Here is a 15,354-nt window from a genome sequence, read left to right as displayed (position 1 = left end):
CTAAAATTCATACTCTAGCCTTGGTGATCACCCAATGTGTCTGTCCTTATTGCTTGTCACTCCTTCGTGGCTGCTGTTGCCTCTCAATAAAACTTGTCTGTGGGCAGTTCTCTAAATAGGCCTTGCTCTTGCATGACTTTGCCACTTTGACATAGGCTTTTGTGTATAATGCCTTCTCTGTCCCCTTTGTCTACAGTATCGCACACCCACTCATCTTCCAAGGTACCACTTACATCACCGTTTCTAAAGGCGGTCCTCTCTCCATTTATCTCTGCTCTCTGCAGGCAGAGGCTATCAGCACCTTTAACTCACTTGGACTGTTAAGTTGGTTACCTTGTCCTATCATTAGTGGTTGCCACAGCTCTTTACCTCTAGAAGGTAAGCTCTTTGAGGGTTAGGACGATGGCTTAGGTGAAATAATCTCAATATCATATGCTTTGTGAAAGCTGACTTTAGGTGTGAACATTTTCTCTTTGTGAACCCCTATTTCACCCCTATTTTACATCCCTATCCCACTTGTGAGGGGTTTTCATTTCTCAGACCTTTCCCTGCACCATCCATATATTAGCTGATCTCCGTTCAGTACTTGGGTAAATTTCTCCTCTCTGACCCTTTCACTTCTTCTTTTATCTTCTTTTTTTAAAGTTTTTATTGAAATTCCAGTTAGCTGACATACAATATAATACTCATTCCAGGAGTACAATGTAGTGATTCAACACTTGTATACATCACCCAGACTTTCACTTCCTTTTTTTTTTTTTTTCCTGAATTAGTATATCACACACGCCTCTATTATAATAGTGTTTATGATACTCTCCATCATAATTGGAAGTGTCATTTTATCTCTTTACCAGACAGTGAAATTCTGAAGGGCAGAATCCATGTCTTACTCATCTTTTTGTCTCCAGATCCTGGCACACAGCATATACTCAATACATGTTTATTTGAATGAATAAATTATTTGAAACACTTTTAGTGTTCTGCCATGAATCCTTCCAAGATTACCAATAACCATTCTGTAATACAGGTTTCATGAGAGCTGGGCTGGTGTCTTTCTAATAACATCCATAGTGTCTAACACAGTGTCAACTACACTGTTGAATGACTAAATCTGCAGGTTCATTTATTTCCCTGGTATGTAATTCACAAGGATATGATATGTGAGTTAATATTTCATGGTATTCCACTTTAAGAAAAATTTGGAACTATGACTAAAATAACATTAAACCTCGTTAAATGAGAGTATTATGTATGGATTGTGTGCTTGTGACATTTCTAAAATATTGGGTGAGTTGGTTCTCCTCACTCTACATCCAGTTTGATCATAAAGCAGCTGAGTTGTTTAACATTAAAATGGAAACAAACATTTTATGTTTTTTGGGACTTCATTTTGTGGGTTAACATCAAAGTAATTTAACTGTCAAAAGTACATCACGGATTTATCTTCTTGCTTCTATTTCAAATCTCACCCCCCCATCCTAGTTCATTCAGTTTGTCTCCTGTATTACACACAGCTGCCTTTTTTAAAACATAAATTTGATCATATCTTTCAGCTTTAAAGTCCTCAATTATACTATGAATAAAATTCAAACTTCTTATTATGGCTGGCAAGCTCTGTATGATTTGACCTGTGCATATGTCTTCGATGACCTATCTTATTACTCTTTTCTCTTATTCTGTATGGTCCAGCCACATGGGCCTTTCTTCAGACTCTAAGACAAGAGTTCTCAAACATTTTGGTCTCAGGACCCACTTACACTGTACAAATTATGAGGTCCCGAAAGAGGTTTTTTTTTCTAATGTGAGTTATATCTGTTGGTGTTTACAGTATTAGAAATTAACACTGAGAAAACTTTAAATATTTATTGCAACAGTAAGCCTATTACATGTTAATATAAATATCATTTTGAATGAGAAAATAACTATTTTCAATATAAAGAGCATTGTTTTACATTTAAAAATGATAGTTAAATATCTGGCTTACTAGAAGATAGCTGGATTCTTTCATCTGCTTCTGCATTCAAATAGATGTGATTTAAGGTTTGGGTTATAGCCTAGGAAGAAAGTTTGATCTCACAGAAATAAATAGGTGGATAAGGGAGAAGTATTTAATAACCTTTTCAGATAGTCGTGGATATTTTTCTATAATATAAAAAGGTAATTTCGTGGGGGTGTCTGGGTGGCTCAGTTGGTTAAGCGTCCAGCTCTTGATTTTGCTCAGGGTCGTGAGATCTGGCCCTGAGTTAGGCTCTGCACTTCGTGGGGAGTCTGCTTAAGATTCTCTCTCTCCCTCTGCACCCCTGCTCACACATTCTCTCTCACAAATAAATAAATAAAATCTTTTAAAGGTTAGTTACAGTGTAGAGTCTAAAATTCTTATCAGTGAAGTTTTCATCCACTGTTAGAATACAATAATGTATAGTCATTGAGTGAATCTTTTACTAAGTCATGATGTTGACCTTATGGATTGGTCATTTTGAAAATACTGGTTTGCTGAGTTATGCAGATTTTCTAAATCTGGGCACATCTCATTATACAGTCTTTTTAAAATCACATGTGGGGGCTCTTGGGTGGCTCAGTCAGTTAGGCATCTGCCTTGGGCTCCGGTCACGATCCCACGATCCTAGGATTGAACCGCATGTTGGGCTTTCTGCTTAACGAGGAGCCTGCTTCTCCCTCTCCCAGCTGCTCCCCCTGCTTGTATTCTCTCTCCGTCAAATAAATAAAATCTTAAAAAAAAAAAAATCACATTTGTCCTATTACCAGTCTCAGAATAATCTTGAAGTGTATGGAAGCTGTTAAGATCATCATGATGGATTCAGTTTTTCCAAAATTCGAATTTTCATTTGAAAACACAAATTTTTATCATTGGCAATAAATGATGCCAGTTGTTTGCCTTGAAGTAACAGGTTCGCTTAATTATTCTCAAGATTATGTCTACCAAATACATTAACCTTAATAACTGTATTTGCTCTTTTTCCAAGTAAAAATGATGTTCCATGAAAAAAATGTTGCTTTTTCTTTGGACAACATGGTTTGATATGCAGCATATACACTTTATGCACACTTCCCATTTCATCACACAGAATATTAAAAATACGTACTCAAGGGTTGAGATTTTAAAAATTAGTAATTTTTACTGCTGTGTCATGGGCATTCTTAAATGAACTTTTTTTTTTTTAACCATGAGCATATAGTGGTGAAGAGTACACTGCACTGATTTGTACTAAAATGCTATCATTTACTCATCATTGCTTTTGCACCTGCAGTACAAATATCAGCATGGTGAAAAAGCCAAATAATATTATTATTAAAAGAGTTTTGACCTTGTGGATTCTCTGAAAAGTTCCCACAGACCTGTGAGAACTGCTGCTTTGATAGTAACAGGAACACTTCCCAGAAGAACCATACTCTCCCATTCCACTAATTCCCTTCTTTTTGTTTCTTTTGGACAGCTTATGCTTTGTAATTATATATTATAATACTTGCTTGTAATGACCTTGGACAAATTACCTAACCTCTCTGCCTTCCAGTTTCCTTCTCTATACAGAAAATTGTATCTCTCGAGGCATAGCATGAGGACTAAGGCAATTAAAATATGCATATATTCACAACAGCGCTAGTTAATGCTGTTGTTACATATGCCATTCATTTTCTTTATGTGCCACCTCCCGCAGAAGGCCACCGTAAGCTTTGCAGGGCAGGACCCACGTATATTTCATCTACCAGTGTATCCCCAAAACCCAGCTAAGTGGTTGGGGGTTGGCCTGTGGTTGGGGGTTGACAAATACTTTTTGCATGAATGTATTTTAAAAATAAAAAAAGTTTGCTTTTCTTAAGCTGCAGAGCAGTTTGGGGAGAAGTGATGACAGATGACAATAGTAGTCCTTATGCTTGGATCAAGAGGAAATTGGAGCTTACAGGTGGAGTTTGCTCACAGAACTTTGGTAAGCCAAATGAGCAGACTGTTTCAGCAGCTGACTTAAAATAAAGAGGACTGTTATTTTCTATCTCAAGGTACAGCAGAGTTTTTTATATTTGACCTGTGAATATACTTTCTGTTTGGTCAGTCTTTGTTTTAGAATAGGACTTTTTGGCTTTCTGTAATCTTGGGTAGTAGGAGCAAAGCTGACCACTTGGGGCATATGGAGAAAGAGAAAATAGAGGGAGATTCTTTATAAAAGGTGTGTGTTAACTCAAATTAACTGTAAGACTTTGTTCTGCCATGTGGAAGGAGTAGAAGAAAAGCCAGGGAATGGATTGAAATACTTTGTTAGTTACATTATCCCCTTGACTTTTGTCACAGGAGAAAAGGCCACGTGAAGAATATGGTTTGTTCTGTTTCTGCTGTCGGTCAGGATCCTTTATACAGTAATTTCTGTGATAGTTCTTTTTAAAAGTTTAGTTCCAGGGAAGAAAGAGAGTCTCACCAGATAAAACAACATTGCTTCTTTTAATGAGACAAAGAGTTATTTATAGGAAACTTGTATTAAATTTGATACACAATAAACACTATTAGGATGATATTTTTATAGTGATATCTTGCCATCTCTGTATGTTTATTTTTTACATTTATTTATCTTATGAGCTTTAAAGCCTTTTGGGAAGTAGGTGGGAGTAGATGATCAATTTTAGATATTAGTATTAAATGGTATAATTGCTAGAGATGTAAATTTTAATCTATTTCCATTGTAAACTGCATTTTCAAACATTAAAAAATATATATTTAAAAGCATTCTTGTTTCCTTTTAGTGATTACCTTTTGTACACATACTTTAAAACAGAAGATGTAGAAACATTCATAGGTAAATGTGAAATAAATATATTTGCTTCTTTATCAGCAGCTTTCTGTGCTATTGTTCATTATAATTAAACTGCTATTGGGAGTCAACTCTTCGTAATTCTTAAACAACTTGGGAAATGTGTGCTTTTGCGTGCATACATGTCTGTGCTTGCTTATGTGTCTTTCTGTGCATACATATAAGTCCCTGTGTGGGGGGTGGGGGTGGGGGCAGTGGTGGGCCAGATGAGGAATGTTCTGAGTCTCTTGCTTAAAGCCCTTTCTGTCTGAGATTTGGGGATGTGATCTCATTTGGAGCTCATGGGCCGCTTCACCACCAATTCTCTATTACTGCCAGGATTACACAGGATGTCAGGAAGTCTGTGTTTTAATGCCATTTGTAATTTGGGACAACTCACCTAATCTCTTTGGGTCTTAGTTTCTTCATATGCAAAATAAAGATGCTTTACCTGATTTGTTTCGGTTCTTAGGTTGGGCCCTCTAAAATGTGTTACTGAAAGAGCTGAATGACATGCGGAAACTAATGACTGATCTAGATCCAGGTTCCCTGCCATACAGTATGATGTTTGCTAGTTTCTTTTCTTAGTTTGATCCTCTCCTGGACTAGAGGTTTTTGAGGGGTGCTTAAGGGAAACTAATTGACAGTTTTATCCGTAAGCCTGTAAAATAAAAACTAGGTTACGTTTAGAAAGAAAAAAGTACAACTGTTGTGTATTTTCAGAAGATAACATGGACAGAGTATTAGGGTCTAGACAAAGTGGAGAAATAGGAAACTCAAAATAAAAAATTCCTTTGATTTTGGTGCCACATGGTGGAATCCAGTAGTGATGGATTATTTTAGAAAGGAATTATCTCTTTAGAAAAGTTTGGATGTTTGAAAGAATGTGAGATGAGAGAAGAGTAACAGCTCCATTAAATACAAGTACGTGGTGATGATAATGCACTAATGTCGTTTAGATAGACTGCTTCTCTGTCTTTTTCTTTTTGGGGAATATTTCATTCCTACTTGGTGAATTACTTGATTTTCATCTGTTTCCACACTCCATTCCACCTGGACCACATGCTGAGAATCACTGCTTTAGGAAATCCCACCAGTGGTTGATTTAATTGCTTGGGTATAGTGAAGGTCATGGTCCTAAGTAAGGTGCGGAGACCCTCCTAGAAGAAGATCATTTTATCCTTACTGTCTACGGAAAGAATGTCTTGATGGTCAGTTTTATTTTATTTTTCTGTACATTAATCTTCAAGATCAAATGTAGGAAAAGTGAAAAGTTTGTTTCACAGATTAAGACTGTATTTAACATAGTTTTTACTGTTTTTGGCTTTGCTTATTAAAGCATTTTTGGGCTATCACTTGAAAATTTAAGAGTTGAAGGTTGAAATCAGCTGTTTCCTTTAAACTTTCATTCTTGTTCTAATGTGGCCAAAGTAAGACAGGTGAAAAATACTCAGGCTTTTTTATGGTCAGACTGATTTTGAGTCTGTTACTTATTAGCTGTGTGATTTGGGGCAAATCATTTAAACTCTGACTTCCAGTTTCCTTAACTACTAAGAAAAAAGTTGGAGAGTAAGAATTACAGATAATGTATGGTGTGTATATGCCTGCCATATGGTATATAGATGCTTGCTTTGTCGTAACTGAATATTGTTAGTAAGTTAAACACATGTATTGTAGCTATAGAAACACATTTTTTTTTCCTGTGGCCAGCTGCTTGATAACACTTCCAACTGCCTTGCCCTGTGAGTAATTGGGTTCAAAGTGCTGTCCTGCTGCTGACCAGTTGGGTAGCCCTGGATATAAAATCAATTTTGATTGGCCTTGGTTTTATTATGTAAATAGTAACTGTCTTAATCATAGTCTTTATATTCTCTGAGATCTCTTTAAATTCTAAAATTTGGTGATATTAGGAAGTTAACCATTAAATAAAATATGGAAATTTCTAATCTTGACATAAAATTTATCAGTGACTGTTTTCTTTGCAGCTAAAGTGCTTTTATCATGGATAAGAAGTAAGTTACTTAAATATTACTAAATTTAGAGTAAATCTGAAATACTTTTGAAAGTTTGAAAAATAAAATTGGGCTTTGACTTTTATTTTATTTTTCTGGGTAGATAAAGTGTAGTTCATTGGTGTACGTGACAAAGTAGGGCTCCCTAAGCTCTCCTCTTTCTTCAAAGGGTCTAGGATGGAAACTTGTTAAAGATCAAGAGATTCTCATTGTATTGGGGATGATTTGGGACAAAGATTCTCCAGCAGCTGAGGGCTTCTGTCTTCCTCTTGTGCTCTCACTGGGGCTGGTGGTCCAGGGGGCTCTTACTCCTTAGAGTCCATGTGGACCAGATCTACCACCTGGTTGCTGTAGCCAAATTCATTGTCATACCAGGAAATGGGCTTGACACAGTGGTCATTGAGGGCAGTGTCACTCCCAGCACTGAAGGTGGAAGAGTGGGTGCTATTATTATAGTTGCAGTGGACAGCCTGATCCTCACTGGAACCCAGGATGCCTTGAGGGGGTCCTCCAATGCCTGCTTCACCATCTTCTTGATATTATCATAATTGGCAGCTTTCTTTAGGCAGCAGGTGAGATCCATGACTGATGCGTTGGGGGTGAGGACATGGAAAGCCTAACCGGGGAGCTTCCCATTAAGCTTCTGGATAACCTTGCCTCCATCCTTGGCCGTAGAAGCAAGGAGGATGTTCTGGGCATCCCCTCAGCCATCACGCCACAGCTTCTCAGTGGCGCCATCCACGGTCTTCTTGTGGCATTGATGGCGTGGACTGTGTCATTAGTCTTTTCATGTTGCCCAAGTTGTCATGAATGAACTTGGACAGAGGGCCCAGGCAGTTTTTGGTACAGGAGGCATTGCTGACAGTTTTGAGGGAGTTGTAATACTTCTCATGGTTTCATGTCCATCACAAACATGGGCCATCATTGGAAGGGGCAGAAGTGATGACCATCTTGGCCACACCCCTCAAATGAGCCTGAGCCTTGGTAGTAAAGACACCAGTCGTCGTAGTAAAGTGGTAGTAAAGACACCAGTGGATTCTACAACGTACTCGGTGTCAGCATCATCCTATTTGATGCTGGAGGGATTTCTCTCCTGGAAGATGGAGATGGGCTTTCCATTGATGACAGGTTTTCTTTTCTTTTTTTTTTTTTTTTAATTTTATTTATTTATTTGACAGATAGAGATCACAGGTAGGCAGCGAGACAGGCAGAGAGAGAGGAGGAAGCAGGCTCCCTGCTGAGCAGAGAGCCCGATGTGGGGCTTGATCCCAGGACCCTGGGATCATGACCTGAGCCGAAGGCAGAGGCTTTTAACCCACTGAGCCACCCAGGCGCTCCCTGATGACAGGTTTTCTGTTCTCAGCCTTGACTGTTCCATTGAATTTGCCGTGGATGAAGTCATACTGGAACACACAGACCATGTAGTTGAGGTTGTAAAAGGGTCATTGATGGTAACAGTTTCAACTTTGCCAGAGTTAAAAGCAGTGTTGGTGCCCAGGTGCCCAGGATGGCCAAATCCAAATCCCGGCTGGCACTGCACAAGAAGATGTATCTATCTGTTGAACAAGGACAGATAGAGAGCCTGGGCTTCAAATTTTAATATCTGCATCTTCTCTCTGTAAAGAATTTTTATTTATTTTTTAAGTAGGGCAACTCTTGAGAAATTATTTGACTTAGGTCCATGTTTGTAATAGTCCACATTCAAAAGGCCCACGTGCTACTCTGTTTTCCTGCTGAGCAGGGAGCCCGATGTGGAGCTTGATCCCAGGACCCCGATCTCTTGACCTGAGCCAAAGGCAGACGCTTAATGGCTGAGCCACTCAGGTGCTCCTTTAACTTCTTTCTTAACTCTAGGAGTTTTACTCAGTTATTAATAACTCATGAGGTTTTTGGTTTGAAAGATAAATCATATTGGGACTACCAGGCAGTATATGCCTTTTGAAACACAAAATATACCCCTTATCACAAAGATTTAATTAAGTAAATCTAATTAAACCTTTGAAGTTGTTTTTTTTTGTTTTTGTTGTTTTTTAATTTGTAAGTTATTGCTACGCCTAGCATGGGGCTCAAACTCACACAACCACAAAATCAGGAGTCATTTGCTCTACTGACTGAGCAAGCCAGGCACCCTAATTAAACCTTTAGATCTAACTTCGAGTTAACAGATCTACGTACAGGAATATATTCCCAATCTGCATAGAGGAATATATTAGACAATAGTATAAAGAAATACGACATGCAGAATGAAAGTCACTGTGATGAAAAAAAGAGGTAAGGATTGTGATAGATTAAATGGCTTATTTTAAACTATTTCTGAGTGTAGGTTCGCTTTATTATAAACTTCATATTGCTCAAAAAGAGTGTATATTTTTCAAATATTTGTTTTCCTTTTGTGATCACTTTGTTTCAAAGACTATAAAAAACCTATAGGTTTTTGATTTTTGATTTTTTTTTTTTTTTTTTTTTACTAAAAAGGACTTTTTAGATAGACATTTTTAAAGATTTTATTTATTTATTTATTTGAGATAGAGTGTATGTATGAGAGAGAGCACAAGATTAGGGGCAGAGGGAGAAGGAGAAGCAGACTCCCTGCTGAGCAGGGAGCCTGATGCGGGGCTCGATCCCACGACCCTGAGCTCATGACTTGAGCCGAAGGCCGACGCTTAACTGACTGAGCCACCCAGGTGCCACAAGACTTACTTGTATTTTAAAGGAGCGGTCTTCAAGATATACTGAACATTGTCTAGTAACAGGTGATTTTAAAGGTTTATAATTATTTTGGTAGGCATATTTTTGTTAAATGGAAGAAGATCTATAAGATATTTATCATACATGTAAGTTTTTTTTTTTTTTTTCTTTTCTAAGTTTTTCAGTTAGGAGTATTTGTGAAAGATACTGTGTGAAAACTGTTACATATCCTTTTAGAAGACAATGGAAATGACGTTCTACTTTAATCTCTTGTGTATGTTTATTATATTCAAAGAACAGAGTCAACTACTAGCATAATTATTTCTTTTAGCATTTAAATCTTTTTTTAAAAACTGAAGGGTAGTTGATACACAATGTGACATTAGTTTCAGATGTACGAATATGCTCTGCTCTGCTCAGCATAGATGTAGCTACCATCTGTCGTGCAGCGCTATTATAATACCGTTGAATATGTTTCCTATGCCATACCTTTCATCCTGTGACTTACTCATTCTATAACTGAAGGCCTGTACCTTTCATTCCTCTTCACCCCTTTTTGCCCATTCCCCTACTCATAATGGTGTGTGTGTGTGTGTGTGTGTGTGTGTGTGTGTGTGTTTGGAGGGAGGGGGAAAGAGAGTGTGTGCTTGCAAGAAGAAGAAAAAAATAGATTATCGTGTAGAAAAATAGGCAAGAGACTTGATAGGCACTTCACAAAACAGACTATTCAGATGGCCAGTAAACATATGAAAAAGGTGATTAACCTTATTAGTAATCAAGAAGGTTTAGTTAAAATCATGATGGAATTCTACTACTTTCCTACCAGAATGGCTAAAAGTAAAAAGATTGACAATACCAAGTGAAGGCAAGGATGTAAAGCCATCAGAGTTCTCATACATGATGGGCATGTCAGTTGCGCGATAACTTGGAAAACTGGCCTTATTTGCCAAGGTTTAATGTCCTCATACATTGTAAACCAGCATTTTGTCTCCTAGATATATACTGAACAGAACTGTATTCCATATGTACCAAAAGACAGGTTTATATAAATATCAATTTAATAGTCAAAAACTGGAAAACAGCATAAATAATCAAAAAGAATGGTAAATTTTGGTGTTTTCATTTAGTGAATACTACATAGTAGTGAAAATGAATGAGCTGCAGCTATACAAAAGATGAATCTCATAAACATAAGCTTAAGGCAAAAGCCAGGCATGAATGAACATACTATATGATTCTCTTTATATAACATTCAAAAACAGGCAAAACTAGTTGTGGTGTTAGAATTCAGGGTATTACTCTAATAATTCTGTGGATGAAAGTGGAGGTAGTGATTAGGAAGGAGCCACAAGGAGAGTCCCCAAGTGCTAATACTGCCCTGTTTCTTTATCTGGATGGTAGTTCAGTAGACCTTTTTTTTTCTGGAATTCATTGTGTGTGTACTTCTCTGATGTAAGTTATACATGAATAAAAATATTATAAGAAGCAATGAGGAAGTTCTTCTGATAGGGAGCGATCTCCAAGAAGTAACACGGGCAAGATGCAGCAGTGTTTACATTATGAAACATTCTGGTTTCTATTTATAGCATGCCACCTCTTTTCTTCTACCTCTGGTTGTTACCCAAGCCCCAGTCCTTGGCCATCTGTTTTCCCTCTAATTCAGTCTTAGGATATAAATTCCTATCTCTGTGCTTCTTGTGCCAACCCTAGTCCCAATTTATCACTTTTTTTTTTTTTTTTTAATTTCCAACATTCTGTGGGATAGTTCCTATTGATTATATCATGGCTAACACAAAAATCAAACATGTCTAAAACACAAAAATCAAACATGTCTAAAACTGATCTAACTCCCTCAAGTCTAAATAAGCTACCATCTTGATTTTGCTATTTCTTTCAATGGCTTCAGTATTCTCTAAGCTTCAAGTATTTGTCATTGTTGATCTAATTCTCCACTGGAATCCAGTCTGTGTTGCCAACAATTTCCTTTCAGCATCCTGAAATGCTTTATTTCCATTTCCAGTGTTCCCATGATAACATCATTTGAAAAGCTACAATAGGGTGTTGCTAAAGGGTGAAGTCCCTGTCTTCACTTTTCCTGCAAATAGCATGTTGCTAAAATGGCATTGAAAAAAAATGTTTCAAAGTTATACAGTGATGATGGTTGCATAACTCTATGAAATATACTAAAAACTGCTCAATCGTATACTCTTTTTTTTTTTTTTTTTAAGAATTTATTTATTTATTTGACAGAGAGAGAGATCACAAGTAGGCAGAGAGAGGCAGAGAGAGAGGAAGGGAAGCAGGCTCCCTGCCTAGCAGAGAGCCCGATGTGATCCCAGGACCCTGCGATCATGACCTGAGCGGAAGGCAGAGGCTTTAACCCACTGAGCCACCCAGGTGCCCCTCAATCGTATACCTTTAAAGTACATTTTATGGTACAGCAATTATATCTCAAGAAAGCTGTGATTGAAACAAAACCAAAAATGTCATTGAGAGCATGTAGTGATTTCCATTGGGAATAAATCTTAGTTTTGGTCTTTCATCCAGAACTAGTCATCCAGCTTCATGTTCCTAACCAGTCTTGGGCAGTCTGAGCATTACTGAGAGAAGAAAACTTCTCTGAGTAATCTAATCTCCTTGATAATAACATCTTCGTATTATAGTAAGTGCTTTCATGTATAAGATTAATAATCTCATGAGAATAGTCAAAGCCATGGATATTATCCCTGTTTTAAAATTAGGGAAACCAGTGAGGACAGAGTGATTTATTTGGAAGCACAGGGCTAGTCTTAGCATTCATTTCAACTTAAAATATTTCCTGAACATCTTTTGTGTACTAGGTACTGATTGGTGCAGTTGGGATGCAGAGATGTATTTTAGTCCTTTGGTCGCTGAACCCAGAGAAATTACCCAAGTTGCTTCTGGTTTCTCTCTGCCTCTGCTAGTCTTCTTTCCATCTTTAGACTGCTTTACTACTTCTGTTTTGTCCTTGTCATTTATCTTCCAAGCACTTCTGAACTCTCTTTCCCTCATTAACACTCTTTAAACCTTCCTTTGCTTTTAATTTCTTGGGATGACCAATTCTAAATATATTTGTAACTTGCCACATTTTTCTTTAGTGGGCTTGCATTTAGATCACCTAAGTTGATAAGAAAGATTCTCCAAGACATAAATAATTATCTATAATTTTAAAGATATTTCCCACAATTTTTTTCTCATTGAGCCCCTTGATGCTTTGGCCAATTATGTTGCATTTAAATAGAAAACTCAGACCTTTCCTTGAGCTTTAATCTGTTGGCCAGTTGGGAAGACCAGACCCACAAGAAACATATCCTGTGTGCAATTGTAAAACACACCAGTTGTGAAAAGTAAAAACTTCAACTTGAATGTATAAGTGGTTCTGAGGAGTTGTTCTGCTATAGCAGAACTGTAGCTTACCCTTAACTCTGATATTTAGGCCCATTGTGACCTCAGTGGCTCCCACCTTAGCACCTGAAGTAATTACTAGATAGTGGGTTGGTTGATGTGGGCTAGTATTATCTGGGGTGGCCACTTGCCTCTCCTTTACTATACCATTAATGTTAGTGGACTACTGTAGCACACGTTATCTCTGAAGATGATGAACCATCCCATATCTCTATATTTTCGTAAGCTTTGTAGGTAAAGGTGAGACAGTGAAAAGCCCTCTTCAAATAAGCAAAGTAAAATGGAAGTAGCATTCTGTGCTATTAGGAGGTATTAGGAGGTAGGGGTCCCTGGCTGGCTCAGTTGGAAGAGCATGGGACTCTTGATCTTGGGGTTTTGAATGTGAGCCCTACATTGGGTATAGAGATTATAAACAAGCAAACAGACTTTATTTTAAAAAAAGAAGGTACTGTTTATGGTAGAGTTGGTTCTCTTGCCACTCAGATATCTTACCTGTGCTATTGAATTTATGACTGTTTAGTTGGATGTCTTACAACTCAGTTCATCTGTTCATTTTAAAGGTAGTTTCTCTGTGTCATCTTTAAATAATTATTAGAGTCAAAATAAAGAAAATTAGCTTACTTGATGGTTTTTATTGTTGTTCTTTTATAAGGCACAGTTGGTGGATCTGAAATCTGAGCTGACAGAGACCCAGGCAGAGAAAGTTGTGTTGGAGAAAGAAGTCCACGATCAGCTTTTACAGCTGCACTCTACCCAGCTTCAGCTCCGTGCTAAGACTGGTCAGAGTGTTGACTCTGGTACCATTAAGGCAAAACTGGTAAGTAGTTTAGAAGGTGACATATATTAACATGTATTTTAGAGGGTGAAGAGGACAGTTTTTAATGAGGCTTTTGAATATAGAGGGTAATATATGCTTATTGTGGGAAATTTAGAAAACGCAGTAGATGTCAAGATATTTACGAGCATCCACAGTCTTATTAGCGAGGGTGAGAAGGGATAATACCAATAAGCAGTTGATACTTAGAATGGGATTGTTTTCCTATTTGAAAATATCTGTGTAAATATATTTTAAAGATATTTGTGATTATAACCTGTAAACGTAATTTTTGCCCTATTGGATCGGTTAGGATTAAGTTCTGCTGCATGTAACAGAAAGCCAAATAACATTGGGATTATTCTCGAGTAGTACAAATTATTTCCTCCCGAGTCTGATATAGGTAGTCTAGAGCTGGTATAATACCTCCATAGATAACTAGGTATATCCAGATGCTTTTTGTAGTTTTGTGGTCTGCCATTTTTAGCTCATGGTTTCCATCCTTAGGATTTCTTCATTCCAGGCAGGAAGAAGGAAGAATCTAAGGGCAAAAGGATGCTTCCAGGCTGCATTAACCTTCTTAAAAGAACTTTTCATGAAATCCTCCTCAGCGATTTTTGCCCGTCCAAAAATTTTTGATTGGGTTTCTAATACTGATGTTAGAATTTATTTAACTGAGTATTTATTTAAACGTTTTAAATTTTAGAAATTCTATGAATCTTAAGTTAGTAACCTTGTTCTGTTTAACTGAAATGAGTCAGATTTCTCGCCTCTTCTTTGGGATGTTTGATGGTAACGTTGAGAAACAGTGTACTTTTTCACTAGAAAAGAATTTACTTGAAGTTTTAACATTAGATCTGAAACAGGGTGCTATAGTGGTGAAACAAGTAGTTTTAATCTAACACTATAGAGTTACTATTGTTTATGGATTTGCAAGTATATTTGTTCTAATGAACTTTTACCCCAATGATGTTCAGCATACAGGAATTTTTGTTATAATGATTATACCACTAGATACATTCATTTGTTTAATATTTTTCTAATTATCAAACTTTTTTCTTATATCTTAAGTCTGTCCCCTCTGTGGAGGAGCTGGTAAGTATGTTGTTTCTGTTTTGCGTTAGTATGTCATGCTAAAGTGTTCTTAGTGTCTTACTTGCATATTACATGTTGTCACTTTGTATTTGGAAATGATATTCATGATGATAGTTTCTTAATCTGCCAGTACCTGAAAAGTTTGCTCTTTTCTCACTACACGTTGTTAAAGATTTTTCTTTTGTTTGGGATTTGTAACCGTTATTTGCAGAACCCATTAATAATTGACAACTTCTGAGCCTTGTAACTTGCTCAGACCTCTGCTTCAAAAGAGCAGTTGGTTTTCCCACTTGAGTGTTTGGAAGTTAACATTAAGCAGATCTAGGTTTTTCCTCTTTTTCTATTTGAGTTTATCCCCTGAGAAAGAATGTGCATGTTGGTTTCTTATTCACCCACTGCATGTATTATAACTTTTTAGCAGTCTTGGAATAATGGTGTGGCTTTTGAAACAACTGATTTTTGAGACTCTTTATCGGAACTTATTTTAGAAAATATCAATATATAAATTCTTAATATTTTT

The 15,354-nt window shown here is 37.1% G+C and overlaps 1 protein-coding gene across 3 annotated transcripts in view; it reads left to right on the top strand.

Moving 5' to 3' along the window:
* The window catches only part of LOC111147694 (golgi associated PDZ and coiled-coil motif containing), a 39,380-nt gene that overhangs the window by 5,957 nt on the left and 18,069 nt on the right, over window positions 1–15,354 (top strand). The window contains exons 2-3 of one of the 3 annotated variants that reach the window (XM_022503921.1): window positions 13,578–13,742; window positions 14,829–14,834. In XM_022503921.1, coding sequence (XP_022359629.1) covers window positions 13,578–13,742; window positions 14,829–14,834 — 171 coding nt within the window. Of the gene's footprint in view, window positions 1–13,577; window positions 13,743–14,810; window positions 14,835–15,354 lie in introns of all 3 variants that reach the window. The other 2 variants (XM_022503920.1, XM_022503922.1) reach the window with 2 other exon arrangements.

Source organism: Enhydra lutris, unplaced genomic scaffold, assembly GCF_002288905.1.
Source record: "Enhydra lutris kenyoni isolate GAN:26980312 unplaced genomic scaffold, ASM228890v2 scaffoldscaffold17, whole genome shotgun sequence".
Classification (NCBI taxonomy): Eukaryota; Metazoa; Chordata; class Mammalia; order Carnivora; family Mustelidae; genus Enhydra; species Enhydra lutris.
The sequence above is the reverse complement of the archived record's forward strand: the minus strand, read 5'-3'. Positions and strand labels throughout refer to the sequence as shown.